General features: G+C 42.4%; 2 protein-coding genes across 3 annotated transcripts in view; one reads left to right on the forward strand and one right to left on the reverse strand.

Moving 5' to 3' along the window:
• The window catches only part of RNLS (renalase, FAD dependent amine oxidase), a 106,267-nt gene extending 102,007 nt beyond the window's left edge, over positions 1–4,260 (reverse strand). The window contains exons 1-3 of the mRNA XM_018558755.1: positions 4,116–4,260; positions 1,097–1,202; positions 97–239 (exon numbers count right to left, since the gene is read on the reverse strand). Of these exons, the coding sequence (XP_018414257.1) occupies positions 97–239; positions 1,097–1,202; positions 4,116–4,233 (367 nt within the window). The 5' untranslated portion in view covers positions 4,234–4,260. The remainder of the gene's footprint in view (positions 1–96; positions 240–1,096; positions 1,203–4,115) is intronic.
• A 7,019-nt stretch (positions 4,261–11,279) lies between these two features.
• The window catches only part of LOC108788872 (lysosomal acid lipase/cholesteryl ester hydrolase-like), a 29,641-nt gene continuing 22,270 nt past the window's right edge, over positions 11,280–18,650 (forward strand). Inside the window, exons 1-2 of one of the 2 annotated variants that reach the window (XM_018558765.1) lie at positions 11,280–11,450; positions 13,780–13,912. In XM_018558765.1, coding sequence (XP_018414267.1) covers positions 13,787–13,912 — 126 coding nt within the window. In that variant the 5' untranslated portion in view covers positions 11,280–11,450; positions 13,780–13,786. The remainder of the gene's footprint in view (positions 11,451–13,779; positions 13,913–18,650) is intronic. The other variant, XM_018558764.1, reaches the window with a different exon arrangement.

Consider the following 18,650-nt stretch of genomic DNA (forward strand, 5'->3'; position numbering starts at 1 on the left):
ATATACAGATATATATCTCAACTGTGTGTTTAGCTGTGCCTGAAGTTCAGCATTCATTTTCAACTTTAACTTCCTTGAGCTGTAGTTCAGTATTACCTGACTGGCTGAGGTAGTGTTTGACAATTGAAGACACTCCATGTGGAGTCACAAGGTTGTAAGATCCATCTTTCACCACCATCCCTTCTACAACATCACTTATTGGTTTCAGGATGCCTTTTGCTACTAGCTCATCGTGAAACCTAAAAAGATAAAAACAAATATGGGTGAATAATACAACAATTTCAATTCACACACTAAATAATCCAGTTAGGTCTAAATATAGGAAAAAAGGGGAATATCATATGCTACATTCAATATGCTATAGCTTAGGCAGAGAGAACAGTGTTCCTTTATCCTAACAGCTTCTTACAATTGGTCACTGTCAGTCAAGTGGTGATGAACAATTCCCATTATAGATGTCTGCATATATTCATTACCATGAAGACTAAACAAATAAGCATGCTTAAATAAATGTATGTATTTTATTACTACATTTAAAGTGTATCTTGGTGTATCTCTCAATGTGTCCTGGTAATCACTGGCACAGGGATGAAGGGAAAATGATAACTTTTTAATTGCCACAGGAACAGAAATAGAGAACAAGTCTTCCAATGGGGGCACCTGTTCCAGTGACAACTATTAAAGAGGGAATTCCCCTCACTTTGTAGAGATTTCCTCTCACTTCTTGTTGTCTCTCTTGGGAAGAAAGTTAAGGGAAATCTCCCCAATGGGACAGAGACCGTAAAAAATAAATGGACAGGATAGTTTTAAACTTCTCCTTCTGCCAAAATTTAAAAAATGGCTACAAATACACTTTAAAATGGCTTACAGGCTTGTGTACAGAGATAACATTCTCTTTGTGATGCTTCATAGATTCAGGAACTGGTTTTTGTTCTTCAAATCAGTGCTGCGGTAATGTGTAGTTAATCACACTAAATACATGATTTGCGGCACTTTATGCACCACTCTGCCTTAGTAAATGAAGTCCTTGATTTTTACAGAGCTGGTTACATTGTATGTGCCGTATATTTCATATTATTATTATAAAAAGTCTCACAGTTTGTGCTTCTGAGCATAGTCCGGGGTGACAGTAATGTACTGAGCTCCTAGGTCAACTGTGCACTTTGGATCTGAAGGACAACGGCTTGTAGACATGCGTCCTCCTAGAAAGAAAAGGGATAAGACATCACTCATTTAACAAACAGGCACTAGAGTAGAACTTCATATTATTATATTAGTGACAAACTGAAGTTAAAACAAAATAAAGGGTTTTTTTGTTTTGTTTTTTTATGCAAACACTCTGGAACTGCAAGTTCAATATAGTGCATGCATTCTTGCAAAACTACGTGTCTTGGCTTTTCTAGATGACCAATTTGCTGTGCAGGCATAGTGTAGGGCCGGGATTCTCCATTTCTTCCTGGTTTAAGCTCTGCAGGCTGAACAGCCCATAGGTCATAGGCTTTCCACACTTCCATCTCCTTACGTCATTATGCTCCTACACTTGCCTAAGGCCTTGTTTTTGCACACGCAGTGCAGTGGGTTGTGCCGCGTTTTTGAAGTGTTTGCCGCGTTTTTGATGCGTTTTTAGTTTAAAATGGGCTTTCAGTGCATTCCAGGCGTTTTTGATGCGTTTGCATGCGTTCCAGAGCAGGTAAAATAGGGCCTGCTGCAGTTTTTTTTTTGCCTGCTCTGGAACGGAAAGCTGCGATGTGAACTGGAGCTAAAAATACCATTGGAATACATTGGACGCAGTTTTACTCCAGTCTGTAACTGCTCTGCTCCGCGCTTTGTGTGAATAAGGCCTAAGGAGCAGAGCTAATCAATGCACAGAACTGTGAAGTTAACTCCACCTGTACCCTGTCCAGTGTTCTTCTTTTTCATTTGATTAACAGCTGAATATAATATAATGAACAAATAGGTAATTACAAAAATCAGCAGAAAGGGAGGATTAGGCCTGGTTCACACCTAGGCAACAGCGATTTTGCGCATTTAAAGTGCGTTCTTGAGCGCATACAGAAAAAAGCGCGTTTTTGTGAGCAGATTAAAGTTCATTGCTGTTAAGGAGAAAAATCATCGCATAGAGATTAAAGATGAACTATGCTCACCTCCCCTTTAGAACTGTGACATTCACAAGCTCCCACGCCTGCTCGGACATCTTTGCACGCTTTTTTTCCAAGTTCAGGATCTTCAGCCAACTTGATTGGCCGTGCCCGGGTGACATAACTCTCATGCATGTGCAGGAGTTCATTCCTCCCAGATTGTACACTGAGCTGCCCATGACAGTAAGAAGGTAAACAGACAGGTCACAGGCCTTTATTGCATAAGAGAAATAATAGGTCTCATCTGCAATAACATGCCCGCCCAGTCACCCTATTATATTTTCACATAGAGTTCTGTGGAGTACAATATGACAGGGCCACTGAAGGGTCTATGGAGTACAATATGACAGGACCACTGAAGGGTCTATGGAGTACAATATGACAGGACCACTGAAGGGTCTATGGAGTACAATATGACAGGACCACTGAAGGGTCTATGGAGTACAATATGACAGGACCACTGAAGGGTCTATGGAGTACAATATGACAGGACCACTGAAGGGTCTATGGAGTACAATATGACAGGACCACTGAAGGGTCTATGGAGTACAATATGACAGGACCACTGAAGGGTCTATGGAGTACAATATGACAGGACCACTGAAGGGTCTATGGAGTACAATATGACAGGACCACTGAAGGGTCTATGGAGTACAATATGACAGGACCACTGAAGGGTCTATGGAGTACAATATGACAGGACCACTGAAGGGTCTATGGAGTACAATATGACAGGACCACTGAAGGGTCTATGGAGTACAATATGACAGGACCACTGAAGGGTCTATGGAGTACAATATGACAGGACCACTGAAGGGTCTATGGAGTACAATATGACAGGACCACTGAAGGGTCTATGGAGTACAATATGACAGGACCACTGAAGGGTCTATGGAGTACAATATGACAGGACCACTGAAGGGTCTATGGAGTACAATATGACAGGACCACTGAAGGGTCTATGGAGTACAATATGACAGGACCACTGAAGGGTCTATGGAGTACAATATGACAGGACCACTGAAGGGTCTATGGAGTACAATATGACAGGACCACTGAAGGGTCTATGGAGTACAATATGACAGGACCACTGAAGGGTCTATGGAGTACAATATGACAGGACCACTGAAGGGTCTATGGAGTACAATATGACAGGACCACTGAAGGGTCTATGGAGTACAATATGACAGGACCACTGAAGGGTCTATGGAGTACAATATGACAGGACCACTGAAGGGTCTATGGAGTACAATATGACAGGGCCACTGAAGGGTCTATGGAGTGCAATATGACAGGGCCATTGAAGGGTCTATGGAGTGCAATATGACAGGGCCATTGGAGGGTCTATGGAGTGCAATATGACAGGGCCACTGAAGGGTCTATGGAGTACAGTATGACAGGACCACTGAAGGGTCTATGGAGTACAATATGACAGGGCCACTGAAGGGTCTATGGAGTACAATATGACAGGACCACTGTAGGGTCTATGGAGTACAGTCACCCTGCTCAAGGAAAGGGAGCAGCAGTGATTGGTCTTTATTATAGAAGTTATTTTTTTACTTTATCATTCTAGAGACTGTGAAAAAAAATACACCAAGGACACCAAGAGTCAGAACAGGATATGCATGCCTCTTGTATGTGACAAGTTTACTTTCCAGGAATATTGGCACTGTAAAATAAGGCTTCTTATCGGTATGGAGGTCAGGCTCCAGGAATGACCTTGTATGAACTCGGAGTGTCTGGGGGGACATTTAAGGAGAAAATCTGTAGACATGCATTGTTCAGTCTGTAATGTCAGTGTGTAGTGTGCAGGTTGTGCTGTGTAGTTTGTAGTGTGCAGTCTGTAATGTCAGTGTGTAGTTTGTGCTGTGCAGTGTGTAGTTTACAATAGACACTACCATACATAACAGGGGCTGTGTTTTCTAGCCGATCCTCCCACTTCCTCCCAGTGTCAGCTGTCAAGTGTTGGGGTATTACCTGCTCCCCGGGATTTGTCCCACACTACGAGCTGAATGTTTGCGGTCACTTCCCTCCTCAGGAGGTGAGCACACAGACTGCCTGTCAGCCCGGCTCCAACGATCAGTATCCGGGCCATGATTGTACACCAGTCACCGGTCTATGCCACTTGCATGTGACTGGTGCTGGCCAAACAACCCTTTCCCTGGGTGGTGCTATACAGGGGAAAGCTGAGCTGCGCTACACCATCAATACAGAGAACCTGAACTCCGAAGTCACATGATCTGCTCTCTACACCTCCCCTGGGACATTTACTGACATGCAACCGGTTCTCTTGTTCTGTGTGCTGGGTGTAATTCTCAGTATATGTTCTTCTGTATATATGGACTCTGCACAGTAACACTTCTCTTGTCCTGTGTGCCGTGTGTAATTCTCAGTATCTGTTCTTATTCTGTATTTATGGACTCTGCACAGTAACACTTCTCTTGTCCTGTGTGCTGCGTGTAATTCTCAGTATTTGTCCTTATTCTGTATATACGGACTCTGCACAGTAACACTTCTCTTGTCCTGTGTGCTGGGTGTAATGTTCAGTATCTGTTCTTCTTCTCTATGTATGGACTCTGCACAGTAACACTTCTCTTGTCCTGTGTGCTGGGTGTAATTCTCAGTATATGTTAATAGTCTGTATATATGGACTCTGCACAGTAACACTTCTCTTGTCCTGTGTGACGGGTGTAATTCTCAGTATATGTTAATATTCTGTATATATGGACTCTGCACAGTAACACTTCTCTTGTCCTGTGTGCTGGGTGTAATTCTCAGTATATGTTCTTCTTCTGTATATATGGACTCTGCACAGTAACACTTCTCTTGTCCTGTGTGCCGGGTGTAATTCTCAGTATATGTTAATATTCTGTATATATGGACTCTGCACAGTAACACTTCTCTTGTCCTGTGTGCTGGGTGTAATTCTCAGTATATGTTCTTCTGTATATATGGACTCTGCACAGTAACACTTCTCTTGTCCTGTATTCCGGGTGTAATTCTCAGTATCTGTTCTTATTCTGTATTTATGGACTGTGCACAGTAACACTTCTCTTGTCCTGTGTGCCGGGTGTAATTCTCAGTGTATGTTAATATTCTGTATATATGGACTCTGCACACTAGTGTGTATAAAGGTAAACTACAGGCATTAAAAAGGGAATAAGCTTCATACTATACTAAAAAAAGACAAGTTTATGATGTAAAGAAGAATAGATATGTGTCTATGTGTCTATTCTTGGAATTGTGAATCCTGTGACTGTCATGCACATGACAGTTTTAATTCCCTTTTTGGTCTTAATCATACCCCTTAATAAGAGTTCCCATGTGATTTTCATGTACCTTATTTTATCAGAGAATCTGGACATTAGATGAATGGCAGCTCAAAGTGTATGTCCAAAGTGTAGTTTTGGATAGAGAGGAGAAGGATTAGAACCCCTGGCAAGTTTTTACTGCTATCCAAGTCTCCATTAGAGACATTTCCTCCCACTTAATGATTATATATTTTCTCTCTATGATACAAAATAATACTAATTGTGGTTTGCTATTAATACCAAATATCATTATCTATACAACGAGCTCAGTGTTGTAGGCTAGTAATCAAATCATCAGAACGCTTTAGAACACAAACTTTAATATTTTGACCTCATTAACTTTGATTTTAAAGCTGAACTCCAGGGAAAAAAGATTTACCCTTGCAGTGGGCCATTTTACCCAATGCCTGTTTTGCCTAGGGAAGTGGTTCTCATCCTGTGTAACCTCAGGACCCACATTTGTCCTTGGTCACACCGCACTGGAACGCACAGTATTGCAGTACTTCACGGTACTGTGCTTTCCGGTGCAGGGACGTATGGATGGAACTCCCTCACAGCCATATCCCCAGTCCACCCCCCCTCAAGCTGACACTGGGCAGCATATTTTGAATGGCTGCTCAGCGCGAGAACTGACAGTACTGCGATAGGGGGAGGTTGAGGAGCCTCTTACCTAGCGCAATGGAATTGAAAGGCATGTGACGACCCACTTTTGGGTCGCAACCCACCAGTTGAGAACCACGGGCCTTGGGAATGATGAATAAGATTATAGACTTACCTTATTGCTCGCTCCCTTGACAGCTGGCACTTCTCCCTGCTATCAGAATGCGAGCGCGCCCCCAGTATCCTTCCATACAATGTAGGACTACGGGGTGACATCAGAGAGCTGCGGCTGGCCAGGAACAGGCTTTGAGGGACTGGTCACACGTGAGGAATAAGGTAAGTCCATTACCTTATTCATCATCCCCAAGCAAAACAAGCAGTTAACCCTTGCATTTGGGAGGGTGACCAATCGCAAGTGAAAATCTTTTTTATTTCCCGGAGTTCAGCTTTAAAAGAAATTGGCTTTATAAGCCAGTTGTCATATGAGCTATTAGACTCTGCAGCAGTTTCCATGGTGATAAAGATATTTAGCTACATGTATCCATAAGATTTTATTATTATGATAATACTCTTTATTCCCCCTGCGGTGGTAGTGCCACTCATGTGAGACTAGGCATGCTATTACTGTGGTGAAAAAAGGACTTGCACATTGCGGTGTGCTATTGCTGACATCCTTGTGGCATTTCATATAAACCAGCAGCAGAAACAATAAATATACATTTGTTTACAGATGAGCTTGCCGATTTTCGGCCATGGAGATGAAATGGAGCAATAGATCTACACATATTTCAGCACTTGAATAAGGGAAATGCTATAACCGAATCCAATAATCTTTCTTTTCAAGCTGTAATAGGAAAATGACAACTGGTGTCCAAGTGGTTATTATGAGCTAGATGGCCACTGATGTCCAAGATGTGCGCCACAAGCTAGATGTGGCCTGCCAGCTCCTCGTGTGTAGACTGCTGTGCTCCAGACCTCCATTAAGGCTTCAAGTTTTACCTTTCATAAAGTTTTTAGACAAGACAAAAAGAAAATTACACTAAGCATCTCGTATGACAAATGCAGATATATAGTCAATAAAGGTCAGGTATCTGCATAGGCTTCAAGTTTTAATGGCATTGGGTCTCAGCCAAAACCTAGTAATTGAGCCAATCTTTGGACTTGTCATCCTACTTCAGAGCACTCAGTAAGAGGGCTCCCCAGCCGGCCAGGGCAGCACTATTCTATTCATCTATGACACCACCTCTTGTGTCTCTGGCATTTGTGTTCGAAAGTAAATTCAAAATTAAAACAATCTGCAAGTTTAGCAAATGTAACTCCGTGACCCAGTTTACAGACTTTCTTGTAACACCAGTCATACTTACATGCGAGAGTACCGATGGTTCCTCTTAGAGTCAAGGAATGAGGTCACTCCTCACTCTGAAAAGAGGCTCCAGAATACTTAATATACATATGCCTGGGTTGCCAAGATTTGAATTTGGGTAACAGCCTCCAAAATTGTGTTATTTAAATCCCTTCCATTCTGACAGGAAAAGCTTTGACGCTTTCCTCATATACTATGATGGGCAACCTCAATGACTGATGTGCAGGAGGTATGGAAGCTTTCCCTGCCAGAATGGTCTGGGGTTCTGCTGTAACTGCAGGCTTTGGAAGATGCTGCAGCCATTATTTTTCAAAACCTGGAGTCCCTTTAATCACAGGACCACCAATATCCTAAACCTGTTTCTCTCGTGGGGCTAGAAATGACCCTGAATCTACGTGTGGGCCCAGAACTGCAGCTCTTTAGGTTCATATGGTTAAAAAGTTACCTGAGTCCTTGTTGATTCTTCATAGACAGTGGCCAGATTTACCATTAGACAAGGTAGCAGTAGGTATGTGCCTCAGAGGAATAAAGGTGGCTTTTCCCCGTACAATATTTGGCCACACATTTCTTTCCTTATCAGTAGGAACAGTCAATTCGTATAAGATCATTTACACATTATCACAGTATTCTGAAGTTGGCTATACACATTTCTATTTTCTTTGTTCAACCTGCTGGCTGAACAAAGAAAATAGAACAGATTCCTTTATTAACACTTGAGCATTGATCGAGGAATCTCAAACTATTTGCATTGTATTCTGACGGCAGCCGCCTGCCTCTATCAGAATACCCGAACAGAGTGAGGAGCTCATTGGTTGTTTGCTCTGTTCGGCCGAGAAAAGTAATTGCAGTACTTCACGGTACTGTGTGTGATTGTTCACTAATTGCCATGGCAAGATACCACCTTTGTGATTCCAAGGCTATATTTTTCTTGATAAAACAATATATTTGCTTTTTTTTTTACTGTATACACTACACAAAAAATAATTGTAAAGTATAAAACGTTTGTCTGACACATACTGTACATTATAAAAGAAATGAACATAAAGAAGGAAGTGACTCAACTTCCCTCTCTGCTTTTATCTCTTTATGGATATTACTCACCACACTGATACCTTGACAATGATCACCCCTCACCCAAAGCATCTGATAAATCTGACTTTCTGTGCTGTTTGAATGTGACCGATATACCAAAGTTTAGCTATTTACCAAGCATAAATGATCAGCTATTCAAGCCTGTGGTTATCACTAACTAGTGGTAAGGGCTAGTTCACACAAGGTGCAGTTGTGATACAGTCCGATCAGTTTGGCAGCTGCATCCAAATCGCATCACAATGCTTTCCAATGGGATTTCTGGTGCACTGTTCACACCAGTGCAGTCCCTTCCGATGCAGTCAGCAAAAAAAAAATACTGCTGGCCTAATTTTAGCTGCACCTGATTGGAATGGAACGCATCAAAAATACATGCAAACGCACTGGACTGCACCTGACAGCCCATTTTAAGCTATAAAAAAACGCTGTAAAAGGCGGCAAAACACATCGCACTGCAGCTCCGCAGACGCAGGCAGTTATGGTGTGAACTAGCCCTTATACTTTTTCAGTGTATCTTTGAATCAGCACTTACTGACATGAAACACAGCAGAGACCCTGATATAGTATGTATCATCTCCCATTCTCTAATCCAACCTTTCTCAACCTTTTTTTTTTTTTAACCTCCTTAAAATAATTTTCTCAGGTAATCCCTGCTAAAACTAAATTTTGGGATCATTGGCAAAAATAGCGCTTACAGCGGTGGTCAATGGGAAGAATACCCTCCTCCCAGTGGTGATCAGTGGAGGAATGCCCCCCTTACAGTGGTGATCAGTGGGAAGAATACCCTCCTCACAGTGGTGATCAATGGGAAGAATACCCTCCTCACAGTGGTGATCAGTGGAGGAATGCCCCCCTTACAGTGGTGATCAGTGGGAAGAATACCCTCACAGTGGTGATCAATGGGAAGAATACCCTCCTCACAGTGGTGATCAATGGGAAGAATACCCCCCTCACAGTGGTGATCAATGGGAAGAATACCCTCCTTACAGTGGTGATCAATGGGAAGAATACCCTCCTCACAGCGGGGATCAATGGGAAGAATACCCTCCTCACAATGGTGATCAATGGGAAGAATACTCTCCTCACAGTGGTGATCAATGGGAAGAATACCCTCCTCACAGTGGTGATCAGTGGAGGAATGCCCCCCTTACAGTGGTGATCAGTGGGAAGAATACCCTCACAGTGGTGATCAGTGGGAAGAATACCCTCCTCACAGTGGTGATCAATGGGAAGAATACCCTCCTCACAGTGGTGATCAATGGGAAGAATACCCTCCTCACAGTGGTGATCAATGGGAAGAATACCCTCCTCACAGTGGTGATCAATGGGAAGAATACCCTCCTCACAGTGGTGATCAATGGGAAGAATACCCCCCTCACAGTGGTGATCAATGGGAAGAATACCCTCCTCACAGTGGTGATCAATGGGAAGAATACCCTCCTCACAGCGGGGATCAATGGGAAGAATACCCTCCTCACAGTGGTGATCAATGGGAAGAATACCCTCCTCACAGTGGTGATCAATGGGAAGAATACCCTCCTTACAGTGGTGATCAATGGGAAGAATACCCTCCTTACAGCGGTGATCAGTGGGGAGAATACCCTCCTCACAGTGGTGATCAGTGGGAAGAATACCCCCCTCACAGTCGTGATCAATGGGAAGAATACCCTCTTCACAGTCGTGATCAATAGGAAGAATACCCTCCTCACAGTTGTGATCAATGGGAAGAATTCCCTCCTTACAGTGGTGACCAGTGGAAGAATACCCATGATTCTTTTCTGATACACTTTAATACTAGGTGAGGGCATCACTGATGTCAATAGCAACATTATGAAAGCTCAAAGCACTAGCATTGTTTTTGCTAAATAGCTAGGAGAATTCAATGTTCACTTTACAGAAAATCCTTTTAGTATAAATTCATTACTGCTAAATGTCTTCAAGCTTTATGTACAACATAATATTACAGACCTCACACATGTAATAAAGATAAATCCGATTATGTATCCTGCAAACTTCCAGTCCATTACTTACAATGGAAATGTATGTCATATGATTCTGCTCTTAGTCATTATGTTAGGTTTTATGTATGCAATGCATACGCACAGTAATTATGTCATATAATATTATATATATATACACAGCATATATTTGTTATAAATAGTTAAGAATTCAACGGGAATACTCGTTTCCAGACATTTTCCCAATGTTTGAAGACTTTTGCATTTTTTTTTTGGTGGTTCTTATAATCACCATAAGTGGTTCCCATACATATAACCTGTGACTTTGCCTTTGGAGTGCCCACCATCCAAGGCAAAGTCACGGGTTATATGGATGGGCTTATATACAGTAGATATGTAGCGGTTTATGTTAAAAGCAGGGTAGGCAACTTTGGCACTCCAGCTGTTGTGGAACTACAAGTCCCATAAGACTTGGCATTGCAAGGCTCTGAAAGACAAAGGCATGGCTCCCTCAGGAAGATGCATAATGGGATTTGTAGTGTCACCACAGCTGAAGTGCCAAGGTTTCCTACCCCTGTTATAAAGTGTACCAAAAAGAAGCCTTGTTGCCGACAGAAAGCAGCCAAAATCCTTGGATGACAGACACTGGTGGTTGTGTGATGTGATCCATTGGACATTAATACGTTACATTGGGTTATATGAGCTTGTTGCTCATGGTGTATGTGTATAATCTCCAATCTCAGTTGATTGTGCTCACACTCCTGGGTGGCACTGTGTGACTGGTCACGTGATAACAATATGTGGTCACTAGGAACGCGTACTGTGAGCTGTGCAGCGTGATAGTTGTAGTTTCCGGTCGGAACCTTTTGATGGACGGACAGTAGGAGGAGCAGTGCAGGGCTGATCTCTCAGTGTGTTCTGTGACAGTCAGCTCAGCTTCCTGCTGTCATCCAGGAGCACAGAGGAGGAAGCACAGCACACAAGACGGGTGGTAAGAGCGTCCACAGCCCCCTATTATTTACATTGTCTGAGCTGTCTCTCCAGGTGACATTCCAGCCTGTCACTGTGATTGGATGAGAGGAGGACCCCTCTGGCTGTATGACAGGACCCAGGAATGTGGGTTGGGTGCTCTGTATGATCTGTGCTGTCCCTGCAGATGACAGCTCGGAGGTGCAGAGTATTATTCTCATGTTACCATAGACCCTATGAAGCTGACCATACATGTGGAAATTGGACAGAGGGATTACACTTTCTGTTCCATTCATTTGAAGACTTAAAATATAGGTTTTGATCAACTGCAAGATAGGAATGAAAAATGAACCCAAACGAACGTAGCATGAAAAAACAGTTCCCTGTCAATTAAATTGCACATCCATATCCCTACCCTCAAGAGCTTACAATTAAGTCCTTATTACCAGTGATTGTGTATGGGAGTGATGTGAACCTAGTTTGCCAAAACTGTGACTGACCCTTCCCCGTCCCAGTCAGTTGGAGTTTGTGACGTATAGCAGCAGGGTGGGGAATGTCCCAACTGAAGCTTATAGGTAAGGGAGGGGGGGTGGTCAGTCACAGTTTTGCATTGTCATAGGCAAACTCTGGCAATCTGGGTTTTCACCAAGCTACTGCTTATCTCACATGCATACATACACACACCGAGGCCAATTCGGACAAGGGTCATTTAATCTACCAGCATGTCTTTGGAGTGTGGGAGAAAACCAGATTAGCCAGAGTAAACTAACACAAGCACAGGGAGAACATTCAAACTCCATGTTTTAATTTGATCTTCCATTACAACAGTTCTATTTTGTAGATTCTATTAATCCTTAAAGACTCTCCAAGGGAAGTACATGCAGTAGGGATTTCTGATGCCGAACTAAACCATAAATATCACTTTATTACAAAAAATAATCCATAATATGAAAAATCAACCTTGGCATTTGGAATTCCCAGTGCGTGTGCTTCCCTTGGGGACTCTTTAAGGATTAACAGAATTCTTTTTAGGAGTTGACATTCACAGGGAATTTATAGCGGGCTATTTATTTAATAATTGTTATTTTCACTGCCCTTTTTCTCCCCTGTTCTTAAAAAAAATCATATTATGTACAGCCGTGACATTGACAGAGTTATAATGTAAAGAGAGTTATAATGTATGAGCTGGAAAATTCTTGTGTACATTCGGTGGAGTTGTTTCAGCTATAGCTTATAGCTCCCGTTGTGTTTCATGCTTGTTATTTACAGTGCAGCTCCTAAGGGCCCCAATTCACTATAAATGCATTTATGACTAATAGGGATGCACTGATACCCATACTAGTATCGGTGCCGATGGCAAGTACTCGTACTCGCCCAAATGCTCTGATGCCTAGCCCGATACTTGAGCTTCCGGTATCAGAAGCGGGGCAGTGAGTCATTGGCCAATCAAGAAGCCCCCCCCGGCTTTCTGATTGGTTAGAAAGCCGGCTTCATGCTCCCTTGTCACCTGGTGATGAGAGAGTAAGAGTATGGAGTCGGCTTCTCGACCAATCAGGATGCCTGGTGATGTGGGAGCATGGAGATGGCTTCCCTGCTGATTACGAGTCTTTACACGCCGCCTTGCTTCCTTAATGGGACTTCCAGTATCGGCGAATACCGGAAAAATATATATTGGTACTCGATACCAAAACACGGGTATCGTTGCATCCCTAATAGTGTTTTAAGTAAAAAAAAAAAAAAAACACAGGTCCAGCAGCAAAAGGGTTCTGACTTTAGCCAAGACTTTTCTTAGGTTTTGGATAAAGTGTGCAAGTGTTAGAACCTGTATCAGCATTTCAATGCGTTCTCTCATTTTGGAGACATTTACCTACTGTATGTCTTTTCTGTTTGACAGGTGTAAAGCTCACCACACGTTACAAGCTATTTGTACAATCTCCTTTAGATCCGCCAACAACTGTGTAGTGCAAGATCCTGCCTGATTGGATACAGATTGATTGGATAGAATTGATAGGGCCCCAAATGACATAGTCTTGGTAAATCAAACGTTATTTGTACAAAGATGGCGACCATACATTGAATTTTGGCCAAGTTCTGCTGACTCAGCCAGCATTCATCCAGTGTGTGGCCCCATCTGGAACCCCTATGCCATTCCGTTCAGCAAAAGTCGATTTATTAAATCAGCTTATGTCGAGCAGCCAGTCTGAAAATTATTGGCAAAACAGTGACTGCAGCCAATCAACTACAGTTCTGTCAGCTGCCCACCCGCCACTGTGAGGAATGTCTACTGAAACATCTGTTCTCTGCATGTACATTACACAACCATTCTAATACAAAATCTTCTTTCTCTTTAGATACAAGATGTGGCAGTTGGTTACAGCGATAGTATTCGTACTCACGATTACAGGACAGTCACTGGAACGGAATATCAGAAGTATAGATGGCGGAGTTTTCTATACAGCAGATCCTGAAGCATCAATGAATATTGTAAGTATAATGTTTCATATAACCAGATAAGTGGCAGAATAAGAGACAGAAACCACTTGAGGGAGCAAACCTTTATACCCTTTTAAGAGCCCGTTTATACCATAGTCATCACTGTATTGCGCCACATGTGCGTTGCTGCATTCTGGTGCCATTCATTTTAAGGCCATGTTCACACCTGGGCAATGCATCACCGTGCAGCAATCGTGCACGATACTACTTACATTGCTGCGTGGTCACGGAGTCGCCCATCACCAATGATCGTGCTGGCAGTGACATTATTTTCTAATGGCACCCCAGTCACGGCGGGTGGATTTAGCGGTTTCCCACTGAAACAGCCACGCCTCGTGTATCATAAAAAAAAAAGTACATGAAATCAATGGGGCCGCGTAGCAATCGATGTCTGTAATTGTGCACGACTGCACGATCCTGGGACGCGCAACCAGAATTGCACCGCTCTGCACCGGCCCTAAATATCACCCCGATGCACCTATAGAACACACCTGCAATGCAGTGCTGCATACCACAACTCAAAGTGTGCGTTGCATCCAACCAAAATCAAATTTGTTTGCTGTTTTTTTTCAGGTGCGGTTCAGTGTGTTTGCATGCGTTTGTATGCATTTTTGATCCAGTGCATTCCAGACCAAAGAAAATGTGACCAGCAGCATTTCTTTCGTCTGGTCCAGAACGGACTGCACTTGTGTGAACAGAGTCCAGAAATACCATAGGGATACATTGGGATGCTTTTTTGGTCTGAGAATAAACTGTTCTGGTCTGGACATGATCTGGACATGGTGTGCACAAGCCCTAAAAAAAATAGAACAAAAAATAAATGGGAAAAAATAATAAAATCAAGGACTCCTTACCCCCTCACACATATGCATGCATGCACACATCTAGGACGCACATCGGAATGTAAATGACGATTGTCTAACAATATTAGGAATCACTGTACACGTACACGAGTGGGAGGAATAATTCTAGGGCTCTCATTTATTGTTAACTATGATTTGAGGAATTGTAAAGGTTTTTAAATTGTAGTCTATGGATAATTCAGGGAATTATATTTGTTCACCGTGTTGCTGGCGCACAGTTTTGATGCCTGACATGATTGGTATCTATTTACCTTACACAGTCTTGTCTTTTAAATAATAGTGTGTTTGTGTGCGCAGAAATAAATCTTAGCATATTGTTTACCGAAAATAAAGGTTTGATAAACAATAGTGCACATCTCTCTATTCTACAGGATCTCTGCTTTCAGAAAATATCGAACCATTTGTAGCTTTTAAGTAATGCGCATTATGCCGCGTGTGAAAATGATAACTTTTGCAGCGGCAGCGAATCGGTAAATAAAATGTAGCCTTTTATTTTGCTATACAAATGAATTTTCCCTTTCTTATGCACTTCAGTCACTGTGAGAATTGGTTTGTCCTTTGGTCTCACAGAGTCGGTGGGTATTTCGGGAGGGATGACATTGTCTTTTTAGGATCTTCTTTTTTTTTTTGAACTTCCTCTTTTGTTTTTTCTATTTGCGTAACAACTACTGCAAAATATTGTGAGAAAGCAAACACCACAACTAAGCCTTCAGATGATTTATTCCTTTCTTTTGCATCAGTGTTTGCAGCTCTCGAATAGCATAAATCCAAGCAACATTTTTAGATTGCTTGAATTTAAACAACAAACAGGTTTTTTTTACAAAAGGGTGAAGAGTTTGGAGAAGGAAGGAGAAGTGAACAATCTAGGACAACATAGCTGTTTTGGGAACATTCTCCAATTCAGCTCACTTTCCAGTTCAGCTATGTTGTCCTAGATTGTTCACTTCTCCTGCCTTCTCCAAACTCTTCACCCTTTTGTGAATAACCCTGAAAAAAAAATATTGAAATGATCATATGAAAGAATTCCAGTTTAAACGTTCAGCAAGCAAGTTCAAACCTCTACGTTTGCCCCTCCCATTGCATAGGGTTGATCTGGATAGCAATCTGCCACTTTAGCTGCTCGCTAATCTTTGACTTTTTCTTAGGCAGGACTGTTGGACTGTGCCAAGGTCACACATCCAACTATAGCAATCAGTTGACTTCTGATTTTATGCTTGGACCTTGCACCAATACAGACTACTGGTACCCTCTGAGCTTCTTTCAGAGTTTGGCTGGTCTGCAGGACGGACGTGCCTACCAGTCATCAACAAGAGAGGCTCATGAAAGTAGAATACCTTGTTTAAGATTAGGGATGAGCTTGGGTTTGGTCTTAGCTTGAGTTTGTCTGAACCCAGAAGGAAGCTGTCAGTGCTAGCCTAATCAGCTGCAGCCGGGGGAATTCCTCATCCCACAGCTGCTTGTAAACAAAGAGGCGGCATTCTGGCAATATCATTGATTTTATACGGCCATGTGGCAAAAGTAGGTACATGTTCGTAAACAAAATATGGTCATGTGGCAAGATAAGGTCCATGATGTCACCAGCATTCCGTCCCCTTGTTTAAGTGCAGCTGTGGACCAAGGAATACCCCGGTTGCTGCTGATTGGGCCGGCACTGACAGCTTCCTTCCAAGACTAAACCTGAGCTCATCCCTATTTAAGATCATTGGAAATCACTTGAGCCATGCTGCGTTTGTGCCCATCCCTGCCATTACATAATCAAGCTAAAATATGAAGCACAATAAGCAAAACTCTTATTTGTTCACAAAAAGCATCCTGATTTTCCATGCCCATATGTAACATTCTGAGGAACAGGATTAACCAGAAAAAGTTTTTGGGGTTTTTTTTGTTTTGTTTTAATTTAAAATTAAATTTACTTACGGATTGCGGATAATGTTTAGCAGACTTCATTAATAATGACCTCCTAGGTTATTTTTGGATTCTTAAATGTGGATTGAGTTAGGATAGAAATGAGAAAATGCATGGACTTACATCGGCAGACATACAATCAGCAGTGTCAGGATCAGGGTAGGAATCGCAAACCTGAATATTTTCTAATTGAATGTTGCACAATATATAATATTACACATATGAGCGTCTTGTGACCAGACAGAGAAATTATTCTTCTGCTGAGGAAGTGAAGATGCTTCTGGCAATGTCTGTACTCTAAAAGGCCAAATCAGGAAGGGGTTAGATTTCTTCCCAAATCCATAGGACACTGCAGATGGCTTTTTCTTTTTTTAATAGCTCTACTTCAAGATGGGCCTGACCCTGGTGACTGTGAATGGTGTGTGTGTGTATAATTATTATATATATAATATGTATGTATACATTTTTTTTTTGTATGGGTTATAGCTGAAGAAGCATAAAATATATGTGCATACATATCTGCACATTGTTCATGCATTCTTTGAGGCAGCTGTTGCCAGTACTAATAAGCAATTTGGCCCCAGTTTTGTGATAACACATACCTGCTTGAAAAGCAGTCTCAGTTCTCGTGCAGCAGAAGCCTTTCTGGGGCCCAGATTACATGCCGGTTCTGCTGGGGCAGTTATGTTGCTGGCAATAAAGCTGAACAGGGTTTGGTTACGTGCTATTGAACACACAGTCCAGGATTGTGATGGTGGCTTCTACTCAGGGAGCTGGGAAGCTGCGTCTTAGTTATGATCTCTTGGAACAGAGCCCTTCGAATGCATATTTTTTGTAGCTGAAAACAATACTAATATTCTTCATTAATTTATATACACATAAGCAATAAAGCTATCCAGAAGTCAAACTGCAGACACATTTAAACCTTGGAAGTGTTTGTTAATGAAGAGTGATATTAGTAGCCATGACTGTCTTCCTTAGAAGACATAAGGTCTAAACGAGGCTGGGTGCTGTACTTTGGACTTTCATCATAATGATGACGATTGTTCCAGCAGTCAGATGATCTGAGTAAGCCCTTTAATGTAAAGGTATTCAGTCTTTTTTAGTGTGGCCTCAACTTCTAGTGAACTGTTTTCTGGCACTCAAGCTGTCAGTTTGCCTTCGTTTCAACGCTTGTCATGGGGACTTTGAAATGTGTATTTCAGTAGAAAATTTTAAGAGTATTGCTTCTAACCTTAAAGATGCTCAAACCTTTTTGTTGGAGAATTTCAGGTCCCAACATGGGAGCTGTGCCCCAAACCACCTTCTTTTCCCTCATAAAGGATATAAATTACAGCTGCCAGTAGTTCATGTGTTTTTATATAGTGCTAATAAATTGTTCAGTATGTTACAGCAGGGCTGGACAAGTCCCAGGAGCCAAGTAAGCAAAGCTTCTTAAAAATGACAGCTGGTACCTAACTTTTGAGGTTGATTTCAAAACATGTCACCAGCACACTATTGGTTAAGTGAAATGAACAAAAGTCCATATTATAAACAACAATCCGAAACACTGTATTTGGATGGCATTGTTTTGTCATTGAATTGACTTTTGTTAATTTCACTTAAAGGAGAACTATGGGGTCAGGGCTTTTCCCCATAGTTCTCCTAAGGGTAACGGGAGGACACAAACTAGCGTCCTCCCGTCACCCAAAGCTCAGTATACCGCGAGCTACAGCACATGGTATACAGAGACGCCACAGATCCCGACTTTACTGTCTGGATACACCCAGCTGCGTGAGTGACAGCTGGCTCTGCCTATCTGGAGGTAGAGCCAGCTGTACCCGTCCCCTCCCCCGTCCGTTCCGCCAGTCAGTGCTGGAGGATCAGACAGGGGAGGGGGGGAATCCCTGTAGGGAGCCGTGAGTGACAGTCACGGCTCTCTGCAGGGACGGGATCGAGAAGTGAGCGAGCGACGGTATGTG

Source organism: Nanorana parkeri, unplaced genomic scaffold (genome assembly GCF_000935625.1).
Source record: "Nanorana parkeri isolate BGI_ZX_2015 unplaced genomic scaffold, ASM93562v1 scaffold356, whole genome shotgun sequence".
NCBI classification, from domain to species: domain Eukaryota; kingdom Metazoa; phylum Chordata; class Amphibia; order Anura; family Dicroglossidae; genus Nanorana; species Nanorana parkeri.